General features: G+C 47.9%; 1 protein-coding gene across 3 annotated transcripts; it reads right to left on the bottom strand.

Moving 5' to 3' along the window:
- Positions 1 to 317: 317 nt before the first annotated feature.
- MKI67 (marker of proliferation Ki-67) lies at positions 318 to 27,548 on the bottom strand. Of its 3 annotated transcripts, none has more exons than XM_034663433.1 (15): positions 27,376 to 27,548; positions 26,691 to 26,870; positions 23,407 to 23,485; positions 23,184 to 23,299; positions 20,078 to 20,144; positions 18,163 to 18,208; positions 16,588 to 17,667; positions 15,023 to 15,192; positions 13,499 to 13,820; positions 13,290 to 13,408; positions 13,021 to 13,192; positions 11,146 to 11,304; positions 4,796 to 10,125; positions 3,311 to 3,754; positions 318 to 1,634 (listed from the first exon to the last, which is right to left on the bottom strand). In XM_034663433.1, exons 2-15 carry the CDS (start codon positions 26,780 to 26,782, stop codon positions 1,569 to 1,571), a joined length of 8,262 nt encoding a protein of 2,753 aa, XP_034519324.1. In that variant the 5' UTR covers positions 26,783 to 26,870; positions 27,376 to 27,548; the 3' UTR covers positions 318 to 1,568. The 3 variants fall into 3 exon arrangements, with proteins under 3 accessions (XP_034519324.1, XP_034519323.1, XP_034519322.1); XM_034663432.1 differs by having other exon boundaries at positions 27,349 to 27,548; XM_034663431.1 differs by having other exon boundaries at positions 27,281 to 27,548.

Raw genomic sequence — 27,548 nt, forward strand, 5'->3', positions numbered from 1 at the left:
TTGTATTTTGTTGCCACAACGACACATTCATGACTCGCACCCTCAAATAAAGTGGCCTTTCTCAGCAGGGCTGCTCTTCCTTGACTTCTCCCCCGTCTTCCGCTCCCCAAGATCCCACCCCTCGCGGGCCCAGTTCAACCATCACCTGCCCCGTGGAGCCTCTCAGGTGTCCCTTCCCAGCCCCACCCCAGCGCCCTCCACCAGGCCGGCCCTCTTCCAGACAACCTCCGCCAACAATGTCCCCAATGCTGTGACGGCAGCCTGACTGCAAACGCAGCTAACACTGACCCAGAGACGCGCCCGGATTCAGGCGTTCATTCAGCAGATATTGTTTATTATGTGCTCCTGGCTCCATGCCAGACACAACGGGATCAGAATGGACAGACAGGGACGCTATAGGGGACAGCTATCCTCTCTGGTCTTCTATCCCCACCTCACCCTGGCTGGACAGGGGAGTGGGGAGGACTCGGACAGGTGCCCGGAGGGAAGGTGTGCTGTTTTCTAACTCAGGGAACACAGAAAGAGGAACAGGACAAAGTGGAACGTGGAGGTGGAGATGCCTGGCACGCAGCTGTCCGGGTCCGAGACTGAAGGGGGCCGCGGCTAGCATGGACGGCGCGGGAATCAAGGTCCCTGTTTTGGAGGAGGGTTTGGGCTGCTTCCCGAACAAGGGGACATGCTGGAAAGGAAGGAGGCCAACAGGGGCAATCAGAGAAAGCACAGGTGGGAGCAGATTCAGGACAAAGCTCAGAAAAGGCAAAAGGAAAACGCGAGAAGCTAGGAGAGCTGTCGCCGTTCAGAGACAAGTGGCACCCTGGCTGACGGCCCCGAGACTCAGTGCCGGATGCCTTCTCAGATGCGAGCAGTCCCAGGTCGGACAAGGTGCTTGAAGCGGAAAAGGCAAGCCGCCTGCCAGTCCTTAAATACAGTGAGCCCTACGCCCTGCAGCTGGGGCCACCAGCCTCCTCCAGGTTACACGTGTCTTCCCTTCCGTGGTAAGGACCCTGAGGATGGGGCTGTCCCATGCAGGTGACCAACAGCCCTCGTGAGGGGACCCAACGTGTCCCCCATGGTAACGGAATAGCTGATGTTTGTTCATCTGCCCATTCATTCATGTTTCCTGAGTACCTGCCCGCTGTTAGGGATCCAGGGACAGAAGCCCCTGCTTTCACATTCTGATGTGGGACACGGACCAACACAGAGCATTTACAGTGCAGCGCGGCAAGTGCTGGCGTGCGGGGCTAACAAGGACGGGCCAGGGTGATAAACTTCAGGGCTTCATTTTGCCACATTAAAGGCCACGCTTGGTCCCAACCCCTGCCCCCCACCCGTCCCCAAGCCAAGTTTTATATTGTTATCACTTTATGAGACCGGCAGTCCTCTTCATGACCTCCATGGGGCCTTTGTGAACAGACCACTTGGAGACAGAAGATTCTAAGCTTTTTTCCTTAAACACCCGGATAGCATTATTTACAAACTTCCCTTTGAAATTTACCCAAATATTATAGTAGAATATATATCACTAAACTGAGCTTATTACTTCTTTTTTTCCCTTTTCTGTTTCTTAGCTAAATATCTTCATTGTCCCGACGACTTCTGGTTCTTAATTTCTTGACGCACACATTGTCATTATCCTGTTTGGAAAGAGAAATAGAACTCTTAAGTAATTGAAAAGAACAATTTTTCATAACCAACTCTGCAAAAACCCAAATCCTTACTAGGTGTGATGCAGGCCCTTAGTTTTAGGAAACTAATTTTAAGGTTGGAAATGAGTTTTGAGATGCGGCCTGTGAAAGTCGCTTTTGTTCTTTGAAATGTTGTTACTATTTGGTTTTTCTAGTTTAAATAGGAGGCTTTGTAACTTATTTTCAAGTTAATACGTAATAAAAAGAAAAGAAAGAAAACTTCCACACAAATACACACTTTTCCCCAGTAATTATAAAATACCATTCAAAAAAGTGAATTCAAATGTTCAAACAGGACAAGATGTTCTGGGTCTTCTCAAGAATGTCTGCATGTGAAGCAGACAATCTCTCCGAACTCGGTGAGCGTGACCACCTGCTCCGGAAGGAGCCGAGAGGAGGCTCATCCCTCTGGACAACCAGATAAATCACGAGACCATCTGCCTTCTCAGAACCAGCGGGGTGTCTGCTCCTACTTACACCGTCCCCCAACCCAACAGCCCATCAGAGGCGGACCCCCCAGGGACCTCACCAAGGGATCATTAATGCATCACTGAGGGGAGGGAAGGGTCAGGAAAACAAAAGGCAAGAATTCAAATAATCGAAGACTGAGTTTGAAAGCAAAGGACCGGAAATTCTTGAATACTGACTGCAGGTGTCCCCTACTATGGCACAGATGGTCGTCCCATGACTGAAATGTCAGGGCAAGGTCAAGGTGGAGACCCACACGCGGAGGACAAGAGAACAAGCATTACAGGAGCTAATAAAGGGCTGGGCAGAATACCTCTGTTCTCCCCGACCACAGTCACCTGCTCTGTCCCTGCTCCCTCGCGGCTCAAAGGGGGGCAGGGGCGCCCAGGGACACCCCGGATGGTGCCATCACCACCCTCCCGGCACGCAGGGAACAGACCTCTTCTGCCTTTGCAGCCGCACCGAACCAGATGGGGAAGCAATAGGTTCGAGCAGCGGCCCACGGCACTGGCCTCTGGGCTCGAAATGGGTGCTAAGAAATTTATACCACTCCCAACACGGAGCTGCGGAAGCCCCTTCTTTTAAACTAACAAAACCAAGTATTCCCCCAGAAGGACACCAACTGAATTCAGTCACTGGTTGTGGATTTATTCAGAACCCAGGCGGCTCACGTGCTGCTAAAGGTGACCCAACATTAGCAGGCATTGAGTACCCCTTGCCATGTGGACACCCTTGGCTTCCATCCGTTCTAGCTTCCTGAAGGAACTCCTTGGAACGCCAGACAGGACCACCTCTCTGCGTTCGTAAGTTTTGCTGAACTAACGAGACACTGAAGACCTCTACCTAGAATTTTCATACTGGGTATGTTGCAGGCAGTCAGAAGGTACTGACAACATAAATTCCTTGTTCTTCCTGGATGGTGTCTTCATAATGTCAATTTTCTACTGGAAGTGGAATTCCCAAGACAGATACAGCTAACTACAGCTACGACAAAATACACGGGTTAGACTCATGCTTCCCCCACCAGTATAACTAGGAGCCGGCAGCGTGTCACACGTCATGTTTTCTTTGCTTTTGCACATGCGGCAAAATTATATCGCAGTACTGTATGCTCATAAAAAAAAAGACAAGAAAAAGAAAAACAGTAAATTACTTGCCTTTTTAATATTTTCGGCACTTCTCTTGACACTTCGAGTTACCCTTTGTTGTGGTTCACTCTCGAAAGCATTTCCTCCAGGAGGGACTGTAATTTTTCTGGATCTCAAACGCACGGGGTCTGAAGGTTGCTTAACTTCTTCCTCCTGCTTCTTCCTGTGGACACCCGCTCTTTTCTCCCTTTGCTTCTCCTCGGCTATGTCAGGTGAGGGCATCTTACTCGGTCTTGTAGACCTCAGACGCATTCTGCTTTCAGGGGCTTTGCCCCCAGATGTCAAGTTCTTGGCTCCGTCTTCTGGGGTTTGTAACATCGTCTCTTTGGACGTCATCAAAGGCTTCTTGTCACTTGTCTTTGTTTTCGGCTTTTCTCCTGCTGTTAGAACAGGTTCAGGTCCTTCCTCTTCCATCTCAGTTTTATTTGGCCGTCTAGAGCGCAGGGACATTCCCTAGAAATGTCAAGACATCCGCAACATGCTACTCATGAGTAATATAATTCTCACAATTCAACGTGGAGAGAGAGATGATCAAAGTGAACTTAAAAAGAATTCACTTGAACAGTTAACAGCTGTTTTCTAAGATGCCAGGAATCACTCTTTTTCCAGGGAGAAATCCCCTCTACCGATAAACTGTGAATAAGGAATTCAGCCTAGGGGCATCTGGGTGGCTCACTGGGTTAAGCATCTGCCTTCGGCTCAGCTCACGATCTCCGAATCCCGCGATCGAGCCCCCTGTCTGGCTCCCTGCTCAGAGGGAAGTTTGCTTCTCCCTCTGCCCCTCCCCGGCTCCTGCTCGCACACACCCTCTCTCAAAGAAATAAAATCTTTAAAAACTTAAAAAAAAAGGAATTCAGTCTAAATTTCCATCACCACATCTGGGTATCATATACATCAAATTGGATTACAACAAGCATCAAAAGGGCATTTTAGAAAAATGCTCCCTTTTCAAGCAGTAAATGATTTCCTAATCCTTTACCAATCATTGCTGGAACAGGACGGGAGAACTGCAATCTCTGGAACTGAATTTACAAACTTCTCTCCGTGCAGGAGTCACCCTTCCTACCTCACAAGCCGGGAAGGTAGGTTGTTCTCAGGACCAGATTCCCCACACAGATTGTCAGTAAGGACGGAGGCAGGTAACACAGCGCTCCTGCTTGTGGGGTCCGGAACAACCCAGGGCTGAGCTCCCACCTTTTCTCAGCACCTTTCCCTCCTCTGCAGATGAGCATAACTCAAAGAGTTCCTGAGAAACTCTAACCCAAATTCACAGGAATAATTTTGACTAGCTATTTTCCCCACTCCGTCTATGCTATCAGTCCCCAAAGGATTCCTGACGTGGGTCTGCAGTTATTCAGGGTGGAACGCAGGCCCCTTTGGGAAAAGATATTCATATATACGTTCGAGCTATGAACTGTTTATGCCACACATTAGCCCCAGTTGGAGAACCCCATCCAAGACGGCATATCACGACTCCGGGACCCCCAGCCTCACCTGATGTGGAGGGGTCGTCCTCCCTGCTTCTCGCCCCCGTGCTTTAGTCTCCCTGCGGCTCCTCGGCGGGTCTCCCAGGAGTTCCATCCTTTCTGCCACGACCCTCATCCTCTTCTTCGCTGTCAGGGGTTCGGGTGGGCCACACCCCTCTGTGGGAGTTGTCCTCCTCCTCTTCTGGGGCGGCTTCTCCTCTGTGGCTCCCTGGGCAGGGGTCGCAGAGCCCAGCCTTTTCGTTCCTGTCAAACCTCCCTCTGTTCCTCGTTTCCTCTTGGAGGGCAGGGAAATGCTACCTTTGCTTTCAGATTCGACGGGCTCTCTGTGGGCCCCCAGGTCGTCCACGGCTATTACTCTTGGGGCCCTGAGGCCTCTTCGCAAAACTTCCACTGGTTTCCTCCTGTCTGGAGTTTGCTCTGGAGCTCCCTCAATACTCCCCGGGTCCTTCCCCGGTTCCTTGCTGCGATCCTGCCCTGGGGATGACTCTTTGAGCCTGGCCAGGTCTTCCTGGGGCTGGGCCTCTTCCTTGGGGGCTCTTAGCCGATTTTTCCTGAGCGTTATATTATCTGCAGGGCTCAGCTTCTGCTTTGCAGTTTCATTCAATGATGTGATGTCTTCGTCAGCACCCCCTGGCTCTCTGAGGGACTGTGTGTTTCTCCCCCGCGTTCGGGTGGACTTCCTGAGAGCCGACGGCTCTTCTGCTGCGCCCGCTTGCTGGGGAGAGGGCTTGAGTCGCCTGCTTCTACTGGTTGGCTTGTTGACTGGCTCTGCTAGTGGAGATTTGCAGGGGACTTTGGTGGTTTTGTCATCAGTCACTAGGTCCTGGGTGTGCTCTGGGGTTTGGAAGAGCTCTCTGAGGCCAGCCGGGTCTTCTAAGGACTGGGCATTTTTCTTGGCTGTTCTTGACTGCCTCCTGCTTCCAGTTACGTTTTCTGCAGAGTTTAGTTTCTGCTTTGCAGTTTTATTCAACAATTTGTTTTCTTCGTCAGCACCCCCTGGTTCTCTGAGTGACTGTGTGTTTCTCCCCCGTGTTCGGGTGGACTTTCTGAGAGCCGACGGCTCCAGCACTGTGTCTGCTTGCTGCGGAGAGGGCTTGAGTCGCCTCCTTCTACTCATTGGCTTGTTGACTGGCTCTGCTACTGGCGATTTGCAGGGGACTTTGGTGGTTTTGTTATCAGTCACCAGGTCCTGGGTGTGCTCTGGGGTTTGGAACAGTTCTTTGAGACCAACCAGGTCTTCTAGGGAATGGACCATTTTCTTGGGTGTTCTTGGCCGCATTCTGCTTCCAGTTATATTTTCTGCAGGATTCAGTTTCTGCTTTGGGGTTTCCTTGAACTGTCTGATGGCTTCATCACCACCTCCTGGTTCTGTGTATGTGTGTGTGGCTCCCCTTGGCGTTTGGGTGGGCTTCCTGAGAGGTGAGAGCTCTTTCTCTAAGTCCATCTTCCCCAGAGGTATCTTCAGACATCTCTTCATGTGGGTTGGTGTGTTGACTGTTTCTGCTAGTGGAGATTTGCAGGGCGTCACTGCAGTTTGGACAACAGCTGTTAGTTCATTGGTGTGCTCTGGAGTTTGGAAGAGCTCTTTAAAACCGACCATGTCTCCTAGGAATTGGGCCTTTTCCTTACTTGTTCTTATCCACTTCTTGCTGCCAGTTACATTTTCTACGTGGTCTAGCTTCTTCTCTGGAGTTTCTTTAAACAAGTGAATGTCTTCAGCACCACCTCCTGGTTCTCTGTATGACAGCGTGGTTTTCCTTGGTGTTCGGGTGGGCTTCCTGAGAGCTAAGGGTTCTTCCTCTAGGTCCACTTTCTGGAGAGGGGTCTTGAGCTGCCTCTTTCTACTTGGTGTGCTGACTGGTTCTGATAGTGGAGATTTGCAGGGGACCTTGGTGGTTTTGTCATCAGCCGTTGGTTTATCTGTGTGCTCTGGGGTTTGGAAGAGCTCTCTGAGGCCAGCCAGGTCTTCTAAGGACTGGGCGTTTTTCTTAGGTGTTCTTGACTGCCTCTTGCTTCTACTCACATTTTCTGCAGCGTCTAATTTCTGCTGTGGGATTGCCTTGAACAACCTGTCTTCATCACCACCTCCTGGTTCTCTGTGTGTGTCTGTGCTTTCCCCTGGCGTTTGTGTGGGCTTCCTGAAATCTTCCTCTAGGTCCGCTTTCTGGCCAGGGGTCTCGAGCTGACGCCTCCTACTTGTTGGTGTGTTGACTGGATCTGCTAGTGGAGATTTGCAGGGGACCTTGGTGGTTTTGTCATCAGCTGTTGGTTTATCTGTGTGCTCTGGGGTTTGGAAGAGCTCTCTGAGGCCAGCCAGGTCTTCTAAGGACTGGGGGTTTTTCTTAGGTGTTCTTGACTGCCTCTTGCTTTTACTCACATTTTCTGCAGTGTCTAATTTCTGCTGTGGGATTGCCCTGAACAACCCGACGTCTTCATCACCACCTCCTGGCTCTGTGTGCGAGTGTGTGCTTTCCCCTGGAGTTCGGGTGGGCTCCCTGAGAGCTGAGGGCTCTTCCTCTAGGTCCACTTTCTGGCGAGAGGTCTCGAGCTGCCTTCTTCTACTTGTTGGTGTGTTGACTGGGTCTACTAGTGGAGATTTGCAGGGGACTTTGGTGGTTTTGTCATCAGTCATTGGGTCCTGGGTGTGCTCTGGGGTTTGGAAGAGCTCTCTGAGGCCAGCCAGCTCTTCTAAGGACTGTGCATTTCTCTTGGGTGTTCTTGACAGCCTCTTGCTTCCAGTTACATTTTCTGCAGAGTCCATGCTCTGCTTTGGAGTTCTGTTAAACCATTTGGTGTCTTCATCACCATCTCCTGGTTCTCTGTGTGAGGGGATGCTTTCCCCCGGTGTTTGGGTGGGCTTCCTGAGAGATGACGGCTCTTCCTCTAGGTCCACTTTCTGGCGAGAGGTCTCGAGCTGACGTCTCCTACTTGTTGGTGTGTTGACTGGTTCTGCTAGTGGAGATTTGCAGGGGACTTTGGTGGTTTTGTCATCAGTCATTGGGTCCTGGGTGTGCTCTGGAGTTTGGAAGAGCTCTCTGAGGCCAGCCAGGTCTTCTAAGGACTGGGCATTTTTCTTGGGTGTTCTTGACTGCCTCTTGCTTCCAGTTACATTATCTGCAGGATTCAGTTTCTGCTTTGGGGTATCCTTGAACAATCTGATGTCTTCATCACCACCTCCTGGTTCTCTGTGTGTGTCTGTGCTTTCCCCCGGTGTTTGCGTGGCCTTCCCGAGATCTTCCTCTAGGTCCACTTTCTGGCCAGGGGTCTCGAGCTGACGCCTCCTACTTGTTGGTGTGTTGACTGGTTTTGCTAGTGGAGATTTGCAGGGGACTTTGGTGGTTTTGTCATCAACCATTGGTTTATCTGTGTGGTTTGGTGTTCGGAAGAGCTCTCTGAGGCCAGCCAGGTCTTCTAAGGACTGGACATTTCTCCTGGGTGTTCTTGACCGCCTCTTGCTTCCAGTTACATTTTCTGCAGAATCCACTTTCTGCTTTGGAGTTCTGTTAAACAATTTGATGTCTTCATTACCACCTTCTGGTTCTCCGTGTAAGGGCCCGCTTTCCCCCGCTGTTCGTATGGGCTCCCTGAGAGCTGAGGGTTCTTCCTCTAGGTCCACTTTCTGGCCAGGGGTCTCGAGCTGACGCCTCCTACTTGTTGGTGTGTTGACTGGTTTTGCTAGTGGAGATTTGCAGGGGACTTTGGTGGTTTTGTCATCAACCATTGGTTTATCTGTGTGGTTTGGTGTTCGGAAGAGCTCTCTGAGGCCAGCCAGGTCTTCTAAGGACTGGACATTTCTCCTGGGTGTTCTTGACCGCCTCTTGCTTCCAGTTACATTTTCTGCAGAATCCACTTTCTGCTTTGGAGTTCTGTTAAACAATTTGATGTCTTCATTACCACCTTCTGGTTCTCCGTGTAAGGGCCCGCTTTCCCCCGCTGTTCGTATGGGCTTCCTGAGAGCTGAGGGTTCTTCCTCTAGGTCCACTTTCTGGGCAGCAGTCTTGAGCTGCCTCCTTCTGTTTGTTGATGTGTTGACTGGCTCTGCTACTGGCGATTTGCAGGGGGCTTTAGTGGTTTTGTTATTGGTCACTGGGTCCTGGGTGTGCTCTGGGGTTTGGAACAGTTCTTTGAGACCAACCAGGTCTTCTAGGGAATGGACCATTTTCTTGGGTATTCTTGGCCGCCTTCTGCTTCCAGTTATATTTTCTGCAGGATTCAGTTTCTGCTTTGGGGTTTCCTTGAACAATTTGATGTCTTCACCGTCACCTCCTGGTTCTCTGTATGACAGCACGGCTGTCCTTGGTGTTCGGGTGGGCTTCCTGAGAGCTGAGGGGTCTTCATCTAGGTCCACATTCTGGGGAAGGGTCTCAAGCTGCCACTTTCTACTTGTTGGTGTGTTGACTGGATCTGCTAGTGGAGATTTGCAGGGGACCTTGGTGGTTTTGTCATCAGCCGTTGGTTTATCTGTGTGATTTGGTGTTTGGAAGAGCTCTCTGAGGCCAGCCAAGTCTTCTAAGGACTGGACATTTCTCTTGGGTGTTCTTGACAGCCTCTTGCTTCCAGTTACATTTTCTGCAGAGTCCATGCTCTGCTTTGGAGTTCTGTTAAACCACTTCATGTCTTCATCACCATCTCCTGGTTCTCTGTGTGAGGGGATGCTTTCTCCCAGCGTGTGGGTGGGCTTCCTGAGAGATGACGGCTCTTCCTCTAGGTCCACTTTCTGGGGAGAGGTCTCGAGCTGTATGTTCATCCTGGTTGGCATGCCAACTGATTCTGGTTTTGAAGATTTCTGGCACTTTTCTGCAGTTTTGTTTCCCACATCCATTAGTTCCTGGGTGTGACTGGGGGTTTGGGAGAGACCTCGCATGCCCCCCAGGTCTTCCTTGGGTTCTGTGTCCTGCTGTCTCTTGAGGGTGGTCAGGTCTGCTATTGGTTTCCATTTTTGCTCTGAATATCTTCTCGATCTCCTCATATCTACCGTCTTTTCAGAACAGTCTTCTGATTTGACAGGTTTCTCACATGCTTCAAAACAGCTCTCCCATTCCTCTGTCGCTCCCTCTGGTCTCTGTCTTCGTTGTGGAGTTTTCCTCAGACGTTGCCCGGAAGTGTTCTCAGCAGTGTCTGTGTTTGCTTCTTCGTCCCTGGGCCCTGGACCTGGCATCTGCGTATTTCTGAGCTCCGCGGACCTTCGAAACTTGTTTGGAGGCTCTGCCTCTGATCCTGGAGTTTTCTCGATGTTCAAGTTTACTCTAATAGCCGGCCGTCTGAGAGCAGAGCAGACAGGACTTTGATCGGATGGCTCTTGCGGTGCCTTCTGAGTCATGGGGAATATAGTCTCTCCTACGGGAAACAAAAACACACATAAATAGATTCTCTTCCCTGTGTTGTGCCAATTTGGTATTTTCCCTTTATGAAATACCGCAGAAGAGCCAATAATTCAGCCTCCTAACCAGCTAGCTAAGCTCACGAAGCTGGCTACTTATGTGGCCATGTATCCGTCTTACATAGGAACGGCGCACACTTAAGAATGTTATCTGGTGACAGGCTATGGGGTCATGTTGAGGTGATGATTCGGATCAGATAAAAGAAAAAAAGTCCTTAAGAAGGGACTCCTGAAGTCCGCCACATGGTGTCTCGGGCATCTGAACACAGCCATTCTTTTTCTCAAACATGAGAAGCAAACAGCTGTTTCTCCTGTTGAACCACCCACACCCTAACACGGCTTATGCTCCGTATGCTTGGGGTCCATAGCGCACAGGAAACAGCTGCTTTTCAGTGGAGGAGGCACCGTTAGTGTCAGCTGTTCCCTCTACGATGGGCAGTGGGTAGCCAGTACTCAGGGAGAGAACAAGACAGACTCATTTCTCCCATCTCGGGCTCAACACCGCGGCACAGGCCATCCAGAAGATCAGCAGAGATAACCACGCATTATCTTGCTCTTGGGTTATTTACAGTTATTTTGAGTTTGGGAAATTTACGTAACTATGATGAGCGATCGTTCTAATTCTCTGCTGGTCAACCTCTTTAAACAGAGAAGGCAGAAGCGTACACAGGGAGTTTGCAGTTATTAAACTATAGGATTAAAATTATTAATTAAATTATTAATTACATTTATTAAACAATATTATTACAATTATTCCTTTTTATGCCGCTGGCTATATACCAACGTTAGTTCAACTGCTAATAGGAATTTCCCCTAAACACGACAGAGCAGAGAATCTGCAAATGGTGTTTTTTCGGGAGTATCTATTGTAGAGATACGATACAGTATTTGTTGTAAAAATATATATATAATGATACCATTTACAATTCCTACCGAAAACATCAAGTGCTCAGAAAAAAACAAAACAGGAAACCAACCAAAATTTTCTGAAGTGCACAGCAGAGGTTTTTCTCCTGAATTAGGTACTTCCGAAGGCTTTTTTCCGAGGAAATCCTCTGACTTTGAAAAAGCATTGGGACATAGGCTCAGTGCTTGTGGCTTCATTTTCGCCGGAGTCTTGAACATTTCAGTTAACCCTATGATGTGAGGATATTGGAAAAGCAATGAACATATTGTTCAAACGTGTCAACAGCCACGCCAGTCCTCAGATACACCAGAGGGAGTGGCAGAGCGCGAACAGGGAACCCCTCCCCAGAATTCTTGGGAGACAGAGTCTTGTGTTAATAACGAACTCATTTTGTTGAAGAAGAGTAATGGGAAGTTGGAATCGTATCTCTTCTTTGCCTTTCCTCCTGGTGAGAAAAATCTAAAGAAGGCAGTTGCCATCTCAGTCTTGGCCCGTTGCCCTGCTCCCGAGCATTGGCTGGGAGACAGAGGCCAGCCCCCTGTGCCTCTCCCCTCCAGACATCCAGAAACCGAGCATCCTCATGCTGCCTTGAAAAGTAGATCTGGGTTTCATGTACAAATAAAATGTCCCCAATTTTTAAAAAAATGACTGTCCATCGGGCAGCCCATTAATAGTATTGTCAAATGATAATATCACCATGTTTTCATTTTAACACCAAAAAGTAGTATTGACCTAATAGAAGAAAAGAACCATACAGTTCTTTAGATGGAAGATTTATCTTTCTGAAATACATTTCGTCTACTCATTCTGCCATCAATGGATCAAAATGCTCTGTCTGCCATCTGTTTGCAAATTGTATTTGGGAAGCCTGTTCTTAAGGTCCTCCAATCAGCTAGTTCACTTAAAAATCTCATCCCTCTGCCCCTGTTCAGGCCTTCCTTAAAATACCCAGGACCAGTCTTCTGCATAGGCTGGTGTTCTGTCATCAAATTACTCACACCAAGGGGTGGGAGTGTTTGATTTTCTAGGACGGTGTCTTGAAGGAAGTTGGGGAAATCCACTCTCCTGCATACTAAGTATTTAAGTTTCTACTAATTTTATCTTAAAAATATTTTTGAGAATTGGTTTCAATGCTTGCTGACATAGGTGTTGTTTACACTCATCCATAATTTACAAGGATGCACGTCTGTGCACATGTCTGCAGATCGGGGGCATATACTCGAAACTTTTTTCTCCTTGAGCGTGCTCTCAAAACTGACTATGACTGTTCTGCGTTTTTTGTGTTTTTTTTTTTAAAGCTGAAAGTATTCGTCCAACTATGACTGTAATCCCAGGTTCTACAGAGGAGTACAACTATTCCATCTTAAAATATGCCAGGAAATACAAACAAGAATCCATTTAACGGGAGGTGGAATCAAGTCTCACCTCCCTCCAAAGATGGTCGAGGCAGAAACCAGTGGTCAAACCATGGAGCATGAAATCCCAGCCCTGGGCTCTTGCCTTGGCTCTACCCTAGGACAACCACGAGGAGGTCTCATCCCACGTTTGCTGAGAATGGAAACACTGGCTCAACCATTGATGCTTGAGGGAAACCTTTTCACAGGCCTTTGTTTCGAGACACAGTTAAGCTTCATGGAAGGGAAAGAAAGCGTGAAGCAGCAAAACATTGCTCAGACCCATGGCTCTAACTTTGCGGCAATTGATTAGTAGAGACGCCTTATTAGTCCTTATTATCCTTATTATCCTTATAAGGACTAATAATCCTTCTTGCTCTCCAATCCAGCCTTCTCTTCCTTGAACCATCACCACCCCAGGAAGTTAAATAGAATGTTTATCCTCCCAAAACCACTCACAGTAGATACAACTCTAACACCCCCCTCCCCGTATCTTCCCACAGAGGAGGGTCAGAGGGCAAGCGTTTGTAAGACCCAAGCCAGGTTTTTACCTGAAAGATCTTCATTAAAGTCCATTTTTTTGCTGAATGCAAAGTTGTTGAGCATTCTGTAGGGCCGAGTGGGCACGTGTACTTTCTCAGTGTGGGCTTTCCCTATTATTATGGTACAAGGAGAGTTGGCGTGGCCGGTGCTAAACTGATTGTGAACATCGCGAACAGGCTTCTGGAAAAAAATAGAACAAGATGAACAGAACGTCAAAGCGTAAATGCACACCCCACAGGACCGTGCAGAGGAAATGCTCTGAAAGGGCACCTCCTACCTGTGGAGTATTCGCTCTCCGGTGCCTTTTGCTCAGCTGCCTTTGGGGACCACGTTTGACCACTCTAGCTTGGGTTTGTTTGGCTCCGAGTTTTACGACGTCCGCCCACGACTTTGCCACTGTCAGAAGGAGAAGGTGTTGAAACGTTTCCAAACTCGTCCCGGTGAGAGGACGAACGTGACGCCATTATCTGCCAACACAACACTCACCAATTAAATTGGCTTCAGAAGCACCACTCCTTCTTTTGGAGTAAATCCTCTGCAAGATCTCATGTTGGCTTCGATCGATGGAAGTTCTCTTTGAAGGCACGCTGCCGCTCTTCCTTGCTCCCCTCTTGGGAACGTCGGTGTGATGAGGAGATTTGCTGCCACTGGAGACGGCGGACACCTTGCATGACCGACGGCGGGTGTCATTTGCAACTGGTGACGTTTTCGGCGGGTTCGGAGCTGGAGATCCCGTACACTGGTCAGGTGCAGTCGCTTCCAAACGGATTTCTGAAGAATCTTCTTTTCTTGATGGTTGAGGGTATTCCTGATGAGGTTTAAATGTTCATAAGGAACCTTACCACAAATAGAACACCTCTGTAGTCAATGTGAAAACCCCACCCGATCGAGAATTACCTTTTAAAATATTTTATCTATTTATTTGTCAGAGAGAGAGAGCACACGAGCGGGGGAGGGGCAGGCAGAGGGAGAAGGCGAAGTAGGCTCTCCACCGAGCAGGGAGCACGGTAAGGGGCTCGATCCCAGGACCCTAGGATCTGACCTGAACCCGAAGGCAGTTGCTTAACCCACTGAGCCACCCAGGTGTCCCCCCATTAAGGATTTTAGCTGTTTAAATCTTCAACCACTGTCGGTCAAGTGTCAGGTAGAAAGGGGAATCTGTCCCCCTCATTTAAGGAAAGAATGGGGAAACACAGTGAACGAGTCTTAGCTGGGGTATTTTGGATAGAAAGGCAGAAGGAACCTCCCAAGGAGTGACACATGGGTCTGCTCTGAGCTGAACTGGAGAAAAGCACCATCTGTAGGTGTCTAATCCCCTTCGGTCTACACGGAAAGAGGGCTGCTCCTTGCTGGGAGCCATTGTAAAATGGAAAAGGAGCCAGACATACCTTATACTCCTTTTGGTATGAGAAAGAAATTAAGACTGCCCAGGCCCTCTGACGAGGATGAGCCGTGGGGCCATAACTTTCTAGAGACCTGAAATCAGGAGGACAGCACAGCCTAAGGTAGGTGGTTAGAAGTTCTAAAGAGCTGACGGTCAGAACCATAGGTGTGCTGCCATCAAGATTTTCCTTTCACCACATAATTCTAGAAGAAGAAACAATGCCTTATAGTTATGTGTCATGATGTCTCCAGATTTTGTAACGGCTAGTGTTTTTTGTTTTTAAGATCTTATTTATTTATTTTGAGAGAGAGTGAGCCAGAGGGCACACAAGTGGGGGGAGGGGCAGAGAGGGAGGGAGAATCTCCAGCCCACTCCCCAGCCGAGGGCGGAGCTGGACGTGATCCAACAACCCTGAGATCATGACCTGAGCCAAAATCAAGAGTCAGATGCTTCACCGACTGAGCCGCCCAGGCACCCTTGAAATTTCTAGTTTTTATGGAACCCCCTGAGCAATCACCTGTAAGCCTGGCTGGCAGGAAGCCCCTGAGGCCCGTGCTCGGCCATGTTAGAATCATGCTTAGAAGCCCAGGGAAGGAGCTCTCCTTTAGATTTTTTAATCAACGTACCTTGATGATTTTCTTCAGGACAGGCGGAGGGTGGCTGACAAGAGACCGTCTCGGTGTCTCCCCTCTCTTGAGAGGTGTATTAGGGGGTAAATTCTCATCAAATAACTCCGGCTTCAGACGACCACCAAAGGAGACCCGCCTTCTTTTCAGGGGTGTTCCCTCAATCTTATCTAAAGTAAGGAATACAAATGTGGAAAGAAAATGGAAGATTCAGACTTACACAGACTCCCATCAGGTTGCAGTTAGACAAGCCACTGGTGAAGTCCGCGGAAACCTAACACCGCAGCATTTCATGCCTTTGTAAGGCTGAGGGCACTGGAGCTGCTTGAAAGGCTCAGGAAAGATCCAGGGACAAACCAACAAAAGGGCAAGTCCTAACTGGACAGGACAAAGATTTTCCACAAAAGGGTGAAATCTCCTGTGTAGACAGAGCTTGATAAAAGGACCGGTGAGGACCGGTGGCTTCCACACTGGAGCTGGGCAATGACAGAGATGGTGTTGCCACAGCGACCCAAGAGGGCTTTTTCAAAAGCCACCTGTGAACTCAGGCCTCACCCAGACCTACCTAGCGAGAAGTCATGAACTTGACAACTTCTCTGGGTGATCCGAATCGGCAAGTCATGAGTCCCAACCCACCGCACATCCTCGTGAACCAGCATGCAACAGAAATCCCTTGCCTAAGTGATGCCCCTTCGCGAGACTCATGGGGACACTGTGAGGGATGCGTGCGGGTCTCATTTCCGAGCACGGCGCACCTCGCCCGAGGGACCCTCTGCAGAGCAGAGCCCGGGCAGTAAGCCCAGCTGCTTCGGAACACCCGCAGAGCCCCGAGAAGCACGGTGAACGCCCAGGGGAGGTGCCAAACCTACTCCGGGGGTCAGAGCTCTGCCACTCGCTGTGTGACGTGAGGCTCTCAGCTTCCCTCCTTGCAAGAGGGAGATCCCAGGAATGCTTGTCCCGTGGGCACTCCTCTGCCGGCGTGGAGGAGTGAAAGTGTGAATGTCTGGAAAACACCTACAACAGAGCCTGACACATAAACCCATGGGTATAGTCCACTGTTTTATAAAAAACAAAAAACTGCTAGTAGGAGACCCTGAGAAGAGCATAAATCCCAGCAAGACGCCCTCTATTGAAACACTTCCAAGGGATTGATTTCCCTGGACTTCAGTTACGGGAGGAAACTCAAGGCTACAGGGGCTTATGGTTCAGAATTAAAACTTCTGTGAAAACCTATTATGCTTATTGGGTGTATCTTCCTTCCTATTTTCTCGGAGGTGGGACAGGAGAATCCCACATGGTTTCGGGCCCCCTTACAATCCCCGGCTGTCTCCTGCCTGACAACCTGCCCCTTTCCCGGAGGGCCTGGGTACGACTGTCCAGGACGGGAGGGCGAGTCCGTCGGGGCAGACGGTGCACACGGCCGGCTCCCCAGCACAGCGCTGGGCCTCACAGACCTCCTGCATCAGTGCACTCACTGCTGAGGGGAAGATCTCGGGGCTTCAGACCTAGAAACAAGGTAGGTGTGAGCCTGCAGGGAAAATAAACGCACAGGTAAGTAAACTTACTAATGGAGTCACCAGAGTGGCCGCTATCAACCGAACTGTGGCCCAGGAACCCAGAGCCCAGGTGCCCAGCAGGGGCGCCCACTTTCTCAGGCTGGTGCCCGGAAACGCCTTGAATCTTCCTTTCAACTTGAACGGGCAGTGGAGCTAAAACAGTGTGATTCTGAGTTTCTGGTTCTGTAGCTGGAATGTCCACACCGGTAGGAACACTCCCCCTCTTTCTGGAGAAGTGTTTTTCTGGTGTAGCCCCCAGATTATCAGCATTTTCGACTTTAGTGGGTGTTTGATTTCTGGTTAGGAACTTCCGAGGAGTAGATGTTTGGTTATCTGTCCTGACGGCTTCCCTTTGATCCAGACTCACAGATTCACTTCCGCTGGGAACACGCACGTCTTCACTCCGACGTTTTCGTGAGGAGTTGTGTGGGGAATGTTGGACCAGGGTCTTGGTTCTTGTCACCTCCTTAGGAGGGATGCTGGGTCCCATGGTCTCCTTGGGCATCTCAACAGCCTCCTCACCTTTTCTGTCTTCAGTCCGGCTAATTCCTTGTTCTCCCAAAGCAGGGTTGGCCTTAATTGGGGTGAATCGACCCGACCTGGGTCTGGATTTAAGCGAGACCAGGACTTGTGTCCCGTCTTGTAACCCACCAGAACATTCGTTCTCTGACGTGCGATGACTCCGTGACCCCGATTTTCTACCACTCTGTAGAACATTTCCTTTTTCTGATTTCACATCAAACTCTTCCTTCATTGACTCGTAAAGCTTCCTGAAGGGAGACTGGTGGTTTTCGCTATTCTCTGGACAGCATGTAGAAGGGAAAGACTTCAGTTCTCCATTACAGCTCACTAGGGGTCCGCTGGAATCTTCCTCAAGATCCCCAGCTGTAGGATCCATTGCATTTCTGTAATTCTCTCCAGGAAGTTCTGAGGAATGAACACCATTAAGAGTTTTGCTAGCAGTGTGATCTTCGAGGCCATCCGAGACTGTGCCGGCTGCTTTGCCATGCTTCACGTGTACCAGAGGACCTCCTGAAACATTTTCTTCAGAGAATTTTGAACGGGCATTGGAATCTTGAACTTTCCCATCTTGGCAAAGAGTTATGAAATAAGAAACAGAAAGTGCAAGATTTTCTCAGTGATTAACAACACGCAGTATTCAAATTTTACAACCGTTTCAAATTGTTTTGTAATCTAGTTTTTCCCTTAGCCTACAAATTACTCAATGTCAAAATGCATAATAAAAGTATTCTGATACTCGAATTATGATGTGAACAAATAAATCACATCAGGCTCCTATAACCAATATAAGGGATCACCTGCTATTAGTCTGCTCAGTTAAACTGACACCGTGTTCAGTTTATTTACACACTTGGACGTTCCGATAAGCATGGCGCCCTACACCTCTCTTGAGGAAATGTTAGCTCAGGTGTCTGTCCATCTGTCGTGTTACGTACCACAACCTCTTAACTTTTGTGAACTTAGATGTAGAACGCTGGTGTTCTTGGTGTCTCTTCCTTGCCCTAACGCTACACAGAGAGCTGATCTTGCAGGATCCCAGAATAAAACCAAAAAACTACTAACCAGGGTCGGAAGAGAAGCTAGATCTTGAGACCCGATGCAGAGATTCCTGTGAATTGGCAAAATAAAAACAGTGGTTTAGGTGTTCGTTCAAATACCAACAGTCATATTCTTGCTATGGATGCTTTTTCTTACCAAACTGTTTTATAGGAATTTTTGAGACTTTGAGAAATGTGCCAAAGATAGACAGGGGCAAGTGCTCATAATACAAGTATTTCTTGGCTGATTTTAAAAAATATAATGATAGAATAAGAAACAAACTTGAAGCTCAAAATTGTTTAAATGGCACCTCAGTTGAGTTTTTCTAACTTCCTCAGACTTCTTTCTCATCACCATATGAAAGAACCAAAGCTAAAATTAAACATGACCTACGCTCAGCATCTGTGAACCTACCAAGGGCATAGGATTACTGAGATTACCGACTTAGTACTTAGTTTTATCAGAGGGAGGCTGCAGGACCTGTGGGTGAGCTGGGGCCCCACCTGGCCTGGGTGCGTGGGCCGGCAGGTGCACCCAAGCCCGGATGTTCAGGCAAAAGTGAAACGAGCACATCACAGGACCACGCCCTCCGAGAACGACAATCAGATCCAGCACTCCCACCTGGCCCCCAACTGCCACCCTCACAACCTGTCAGAACACTTTTATAGGGGGCGAGGAACAACCACAGAATAACAATGATGTAAGGTATAAAAGTTCAATGTTGTTTCAAAGGAGGGAAAGTATCTCCTCTGAATTATTATGGGAAAAAAAAAAATCACAAAATATATCCAAAGTCAAATAATTTAACTTCGCTCTTCAATCAGTCTCAGATTTCTTGGTATCTGACATGTTGCTTCTCTAACTCGCCAAGTGAGGAATTAGTTTCTAATTCCCAACTTGAAGTTGGCCAAGGATCTTATGACTAAGCAATAAAAATGAATTAATATTTTAAAATATATACCTAACATAAGCATACAATCCCATTTTTTGTACCATTATATTCCATAGACGTAAAAATCACTGTCAAACTACTGTAACACGGTCTCTCTATTCAGTTTCAATACTGACGTTATCACACTCCAGACAACAAACAGCTCATAGGCCTTTGAGACCACTTCTAACTCAAAGTCCAGCTTTTTGGTTGGTTCTCTAATACCTACCAACAAAGTGGGTAGAGAACCTCAAAAGTTAGTTCTCCTCCAAAGCCGAAGAGGGGCAAGGTCACCATTAAGGTCATTCCGCTAGGGAGGAAGCAGCACGTAGCTGGAGCAGAGATCATCAGTTGAAGGGCTTCCTGCTAATTTCGGGCGTAGGTATGAAATGGCTTTTTAAGCCAGTGAATTACAACCTGGTCACAAAAGACCAGCTTGGGTAGCTTCATAAAGCTTCATAAATCTCTAAGGATGGGCCCAGAATTGTGTGCCGATAAAGCCGCTCTGTTTGGATGGACACACTAACAAGATTCTCTCACACTGATACAGTAACGCTCTCCCAGGGGCGTGGGTTGTCTCTCCATCAAAATTAGGGAGTACCTCTGGGACTCACAGCTCTGATGTGATCATTTCAGGTGCATAAGGATGGAGGAGCGTAAGGATGTCCCCCAGTAACTGGGGACAACACGAGCCACTGATCTGGTTCCCAGATTTCAAATCTATGTGATGAGCTGTCCTAACCAAAGGCTGGCAAGAAGATCTGATCGTGAGATACTCCAGGAGCCTTCAGGCCAAAGGGTGAAGACTGACTTAGTCTTCTCATTGTGGAAAAAAAAAAAAAAAGCTTAGTTGTAAGTGATTTCAGTATGTCTAAGTTCAACTTGTTTAAGATCTCAGGTACCTGTCCCTCTCAGGGAGTTAACCTCCCTTGTGAGACACCATTCATTGACGTGCATATAAATGATTTCATAGTATCGTGCAGAAGAATCAGATAATCCCCCCATCACCTGTTTGCGTTTTTGTCCCAGGAATTCCGTTGACTCGCTTCCATTCTGATGATTTTCATTTTCATACCTGAAGTGCACAGAAGGATAGACACACATTCAGACTCCAGCTCTGTAACTGACGGGAAAGCCTCCTTATCTCATTAATGTCCAAGGAGCAAGAGACAAACTTCAGGTTTTATTCAAGGGATTCACCTTATTCATGGAAATAAAGGTAGAGTTAGAAAAGATTTTACATGAAAAACTTGGATAGGTTGTCTCAAATTTCTTTTCGAACACTATTGTCAGAGGTGGGGACCCAGATTAATTTCTGAATGCGGATAAACCGTGTGATTTTAACACTGAGTACTTCCTCTGTGAAAGCCTGCATATGAGAGCCAATTGGATTCCCCCCCCCGGTTCATATCCGTGGAGATCATCTGAGGGCTGGGAAGGTCACCTGGGAAGCTGAGGCCTGAGTCCCCTGGTGATGTCACCTAGTGCAAGGTCACCACAGAGCCACCCTGTAACTTAGGATCACCGTGACCTCCTCTTCCCTGCCTACCGCATCTGTCTCTGAACAAAGACTGGCACATTTTTGAAGATGTAGACAGATTTAACGACATTCACAGTCCTTCTACCAGACCTTGGGCAGAATTCACGGAACACCTTCTATGGGCATAATGACCTTGGCCTCTGTGAGGTGGCCTGATCTGAAAACAGCGGGGTGCCTGGAATTATTTCTCCGGGTTGCAGAGTTCATGGTCAGGTCCCTCTTCCTAAGACCCTTCCCCATTCTTGTGTTGGAGGTATCTAATTTTCTCAATTAATCTCAATCAGAACAGCATCTTATTTGGGGGAAGAAGTTCTGGTTTCCATCCCACATCAGATACTCCCTGCCTAAAGTCTATTTGATAAACATGCCCTTTAAAAAGGAAGGCAAATTCACGGGAAGACCAGTGGAAAAGAGGACCACTTGACACATAGGAAGGATCTGCTTAACACACATGGAGGCAGTAATGAGGTTGGCGTTCCATTCGGCAGCACGGATGACCGACGTGACCCAAGGGTGGGTGTGCTGCCGACAAGAGACAAGATGCACAATCAAAGGCGCCTACGGATGAACGTGGCAGGATGGGAGGGGACACGCCGAGCAACCAGCAGCCAGAAGAGAGCTGGAGGGGGCCTACGCGAACAGCAGACCAAAGAGATTTCAAGATAAAAATTGCTCACGGAGACCAAGCATATTTCATGATAAAAGAATCGATCTATCCAGAAGATAAACCGATTGTAAAGAAAAGGGCACTGAACAGCCGGTGCCAAGAGACGATCTGAGCCTTTAGGATTATGAGAAGTTGAAAGCGATGTGCCGGAAAATATGGTATATGCAATTACTGACACACAAGCATCACAAAAGGTACAGAGTATCTCAGAAAGATAAGCAAGAGAGCTTCACCCACCAGGAGAGGATTTTAAGTTTCAACAGAGGATAGCCTCAACACACACACAACAAAAACAGAAGAGCTAAAAAAACAGAAAAAAAACAAAAAAATCCTCAATGTGTGATTTCAACCTATGCACCTGAGTAAGAATCAAGGGCTAAATTACTGTTGATTCTAGAACCAGGGATTTGAATCTCACGGACGTACATGGACAGAACCACCCCGCCGCCCCGGGAGCCATAGACGCATATTCTTTTCAAACACACAGGAGAGATTAGTAAAAAATTTACCACATCTGGTCATAAAGCAAGCCCTCGGCTCACTTCAAAACCTGGAAATTTCCCAAACGTCCATCCAGAATGAATAAATAGTGTATAACTGTGTATATAACTGGGATATTATTTCAATGAAATATTTAGACACCGAGAAAGAGCAAACTGGGACATCCATGCTCTGGCTCTCACAAGCGTGGGAGCAGAAGTCAGCTCCAAGTACATACTTCATTGTTTCAAATTTATGGAGTTTAATAAAGACAGACAAAGCCATGGCGGTTAGAGAGGCGTGCCTAGGTAGCAAAATTCCAAAGACTTTATGTCATCGGAAAAGCCACTCGGGTGGTTTACTTGGTGAGGGAAAGAAGCAGTGATCACAAGAACTTTCCAGAAGAAGGTTCTGGAAATATTCTGTTTACAGCTTGGGTGGTGTTTTAGTTTGTGAGGGCTGCCACACAAAATGCCACACATGGTGGCATCAACACAGAAATGTATTTTCTCACAATGCTGGAGGCCGGAAGTCCGAGATCAAGGTGTTGGCGGGACTGTTTTCTCCTGAGGCCTCTATCCTGCGGTGGTCAGGGCCGTGCCTGCTGCCTTCATGTGGCCGTCCCTCTGAGCACCTGCTCCCCTTCTTCTGTGTCCTCATCTCCTCTTCTTACCAGAACACCAGTCAGATTGATTAGGACCCACCCTAAGGGCCCCCTTTTAACTCAATCACCTCTTCAAAGGCCCTGTCTGCAAATACAGTCATACTCTGCTTGCCGGGGGTCAAGACTCCGACATATGAATTTTGAAAAAACACAATTCAGTCCCCTCGCAGATGATAATCACCCAGGTGCTCATGTCACGATAAGCTGAGCTGGATATCTTGTCTTGTGTCTTTTCCCCAGGAACGTTTTTTTGTTTTGCTTTGTTTTTTTAAAGATTTTATTTATTTATGTGACAGAGATAGAGACAGCCAGCGAGAGAGGGAACACAGCAGGGGAGTGGGAGAGGACGAAGCAGGCTCCCAACGGAGGAGCCCGATGTGGGACTCAATCCCAGAACGCCGGGATCATGCCCTGAGCCAAAGGCAGACGCCTAATGACTGCGCTACCCAGGCGCCCCTCCCCAGGAACGTTTTTACTTTAAAATGAAACAGAAACGGAAAAATGCACGCGGTTTCACCACACTGACAACAAAAATAAAGCCCCGTGAGGCTCTGGTCACGCTTCTTGGCCCAGCTCCTTGCACTCGGATCCTCAAAGGGGGTCATCCCTGCTACACCCACGTGACCTTAGATTGCGAACCAGGGGTGAGAGTGGCCGCCTCAAACGCTCTGACGTCATCAGCAGCACAGAAAAATCACAGACGTCTGCCAGGCTAGTCTGGGGCACTTGTGTCGAGAATGACTGGTTTTTACCTTTCACCCACCTGAAAGAACGATCGACAATGGTGATCACATCTCCGTGCTTTAGCTGAACAGGCTGTGCGATGACAGATCCGTTCACTTGTGTCGGATTGGTGGAACTGAAATTAAACAGTATCGCCTGCAAAGTAGAAGAAAGGGGAAAATAGGTAATTGATGAATGGGTAAAAAGTGAAATGAAAAGTCAAAAAACAAAACAAAAAAATCAGATTTCAAATACCCGCTTACCTCCTGCCCACTGATTTCAATTTTGCAATGCTGTTTTGACACAACAGGGAGTTGGATACGAATGTCACATTCGATACCCCTTCAATGAAAGACATCAAAAGTTTTAGGCTGTTGCAATTTTTTAGAAATTCCATGAATGCTTCAAAATAAAACAGCATTTGACCATATGTTTGATCCATAAATGAAATGACAGAAAGGGATAATCAATTGGGCAATGGGATGACCTGTGCATTTGGTGAACAATTTTGACAAGTATTGTGGAAGCGACTATTTTAAATCTTTAAGATTTCGGATACTTGAAAACAATTATAATGGAAAATATTAGAATACAAAACTGGATTGCCTTTACTGAAATACCTATGCTTATAAGACCCAAATAAGTGAGCACTTTCTATCAGTTTGGAGAACTGTAACGATTTCTGATACTCTGTGCTTGTTTTCCATAAAGAAATGTTTATGTGTGTTCCTTTGTAATGTTATGCATGTTCAAAGGTTTCTTCATCACTACGGCTGCTGTATTCTATGCTAACACCTGTCTCTTCACGTACCAAAAGAAAATCACATCAGCACCTATATCACTGGGTTGTTCAAACACTGAATGAATTACACATGTCTGCCATTTGCCTGGCACACAGTCAATGCCATTTACTCATGAGCTTTTCATTGTTTTAAAACGACACTGTATTAACGGACAGATTCACAAGTCTATTATTAAAAATACGAATGCAGGCAACGAATAAGCATTCTTAGATTCAACTTCACTTTGCACACAAAGAACGTCCGCAGGAAGCAGCAGAAGGGAGCATGTCCAAACCCACGTGCAAACTAATCCAAATGGTCCTTAGTAAGTTTCCTTGGGTCTCTGGGGTTCCCTCTACTGTAAGTTCGAACAGATATATACTCTCCGCTCTGTTCTCAATACACTATTCTGGAGCTGGGACTATCACTTTCTAGAATGCATATAAAAGACACAGTGGTATCAAATACGCGTAGAGCTGGGAGTGAACTCCCAAGGGCTGATAGGTTTGGTTTGTGTGAGGGTGAGTGTGCGCTAAGTTTCTTGTCCCTGCACAGTTCCACGGTTTTTCCATGGCCTTCGTGGAAAAACGTGGTTTAGTGGTTTCAGCCTGGTGTGGCGAATAGATTATAAAGGACAAAGCAGTTTATTGGTAGCTGTGGATAGAGCAGTGCTAGCTCTGTCCATATAAAGAGAGAAATGGGCTCAGCGAAGAGGTTTAAGCTAGCTGGTTGTCCCATATATTAACATTCACCGGGGCTCGGATACACAGTTGTATTTTGTTTTATGGTCTCCTAACCTTTCCAGCCCAGGCACTTTTGGACAAAACTTTGTCCTCATTTGAGGTTTCATTGTTGGGTTTCTGGGTTTGTTTTTGCTGGGATTTGCCTCATTCCATCCGTGAGCTTTGCAGGCAGACAGATGTGATGCAGAACTTAGGTTCTAAGGTGTTTCTTGTAGTGGAGTCATTGGTCGGCAGGAGTAAGTCATGCTTTTTCTCTAAAAGGGGGCGGGGTGTTAATCCACGAGACGAGCTAAAGTTAAGCTGTTAGAAGAACTTCTCAATTGGAAGTTTAAGCTCTGAGTTTTGTTGCTCTAATTCCTAAAGTAACTTGGAGATGCTGCTTATCTGTCCAGGGACCGCTCTGACTCCTGGAATCCCACCCCTTCTTTCACTTTAAGAAAAAAACAAATAATTGTTGCAGAGGTCTCTGTAATCTGCAGTCCTTTTGTAAGAAGTACTTTTCCCAAATAAAACCATAAAAAGAAGAATATCTCTTTCTACCTATGTCATATGACCAAACACTTTTGAATGGGTTTTAAATGATAAAATCCCACATAAAAAGATATTTAATCACTGCTGTAGAATAGCCAGAATGACTGACATTTGACACCAAAATGTGTATTCTTTTTCCTTTGAAGAGAGAAGAAGCTATGGAAAGTGATCAGCTACTTTAAACTAAAGAAGAGAATTTGACTTCTAGGTAACAGAATATTCCAGCAAGAGAGAGACATGATCTCATTAGAACTGAGAATTTGTGTGGTTGCAAACTGCCAGCTAGAATCCCCATGGATCAGTGGTTCTAAACCTCAGCACCGTTGACATTCTTGACAGTAGGGGCTCTTCTGTACCTTGCAGGCTCCTTAGCAGCACCCCCGACCTGTGTTCACTGATGCCACTGGCTTGAGCCTCCCACAGTGACATAGAAAAATGGCCCCAGACCTTGCCAGTTGTCTCCTGCAGGGCAAAAGAACCCTAGGCTGAGAACCACTGCTATTTATGATTCCACGTTCAGCCCATGCATCTGCTAGACACAGAGTGCCAGCTACTGATCACCTGTCTCTCGCCAGACCCTACAAGGCACTGCATGCATAATTATGAACTAGACAGTCCCTGTCCTTACAGTTTTTAGTAGTGGGAGACAGAACCATAGACTCATCACCCTGCGGTGTTAGGAAAGACAAGTGCAGCGTTCACCAAAGGCTTCTCTTTAGGTAACATTTAACTAGATATCTGAAATTTGGAAAGGAATCATTCACATAGGAAGATAGAACATTCCAATCATAAACGTTTAAACTGGCTAAAAGCACCAACATGAGCTAGAGCTCAGAATGTCTGCGGTGACATAGAACAAGGTAGGGGTGGGGCGGGTAGGACAGGACGGGGTGTGGATAGAAGGTGGGGGGATGTCCCACCTCACAGGGCTCCACAGAGAGGGTAACTTATCATTTTATAAGAAATCCCATGTTACGAACCCTGTGGAGTGTGCCTGTGTTACAGGGACCATAGTTATTTACCACCAACACAGGCCAGCAAAAAGAAAGACGTTCTTAAAACACTAGCAGGACTTCTTTGCATTTTTTCAAAAGACCAACAAACCAAATACAGAGCCTCCTTCCCTCAGTGGCTCAGTAGGCTCCCCCACAGACAAGGCACGCCAAGTTTGGAGGGGTTTCAGATGAGCGCACTGGTCATCTAAAGAATGCCTGCAGTGAATCAGTATTTGAGAATAACCTACATTTTTCTCCATTTAAAGATTTTATCAAGTCAATTTTAAAATGTGTTTGATTAAAAACAAAACTATATAAATATTGTTTTCAAAATTCTATTTCCTAATAAACAACTATGTTATGTTGACAAGAGGTAGGAAAGTCCCCAGCAAATTTGGGGGCAGGAACCACTCCTCGGGTGTTTCCAGTCTGTTAATCTATGATTAGGATATTAATGTCTTTTAAACTAAATTGCCCACCCATGTGCAGGGCTCACCTTCCAAACAAGCAGGTGCTGAGGCTCAGTGGAAAGTGGGGGCCGTCCACCCCACTCCTTTTGATGGTAACGAGGCGTCCTGTAGGACCCATTTTCTAAACAAGATGTTGAGTATAATCCGTATAGGAAGGTCAGGCATCAAAACGTTTGCTGAAGCAAACTTACTGCAGGAACATGCCACTGAATAAAACAAAAACAAAACACGCGGCGGGGGAGGTGTAGGTGGGGGTGTTACTTTAAAAGCAAAGAGCTAGGGAGTCTCTTGTAAGTGACCAAATGAATTGGCTTTTATGATTCGCCATGCTCCTGCCACCAGACCCACACCTTACTTGGCCCCTGGGGGAGCCCCAGCCAGGCCCTGGGCTGCACCCCAGGGCGTCCCTCCAACATCCAGCGCTCCCAAAGACCTCATGGCCAGGACGCCGCCCATCAAGGTCGTGGCTGCCAGGAGTTCCCACCGACACCCCCTACCCAGAGCCCCTGTCGCGCTGCAGGCGCCGGTTCCCGCAGAGCAGAGGGGTCCCCACGGCCCGGGCCCCCAAGGCACACCGGCCGCGCCCCCTCCCCGAGGCGCCCCGACAGCGGCTCACCCAAGAACAGTCGCCCGCACAGCCACCAGTGATTCCACCGCTCCGCCAGACGCAACCCAAGTCCTCACCGGGAAAAGCCAGAGAGACTCGCCCACCTGCGTCCACCGCCCGCCCCTTGCTCCAGGGACGGGGACTGCCCGCGGCCGCCGCCGCCGCACTCCTCACTCCCCCCCGCCGTCGCCTTCGCCGGCGACCAAGTAGCCCAACCCAGCTGCGTCCGGGAGGCGCCCGGCGTTAGCAGCTCCGCGCGTAAAGCCGACACGGCGCC

Source organism: Ailuropoda melanoleuca, chromosome 6, assembly GCF_002007445.2.
Source record: "Ailuropoda melanoleuca isolate Jingjing chromosome 6, ASM200744v2, whole genome shotgun sequence".
NCBI lineage: Eukaryota > Metazoa > Chordata > Mammalia > Carnivora > Ursidae > Ailuropoda > Ailuropoda melanoleuca.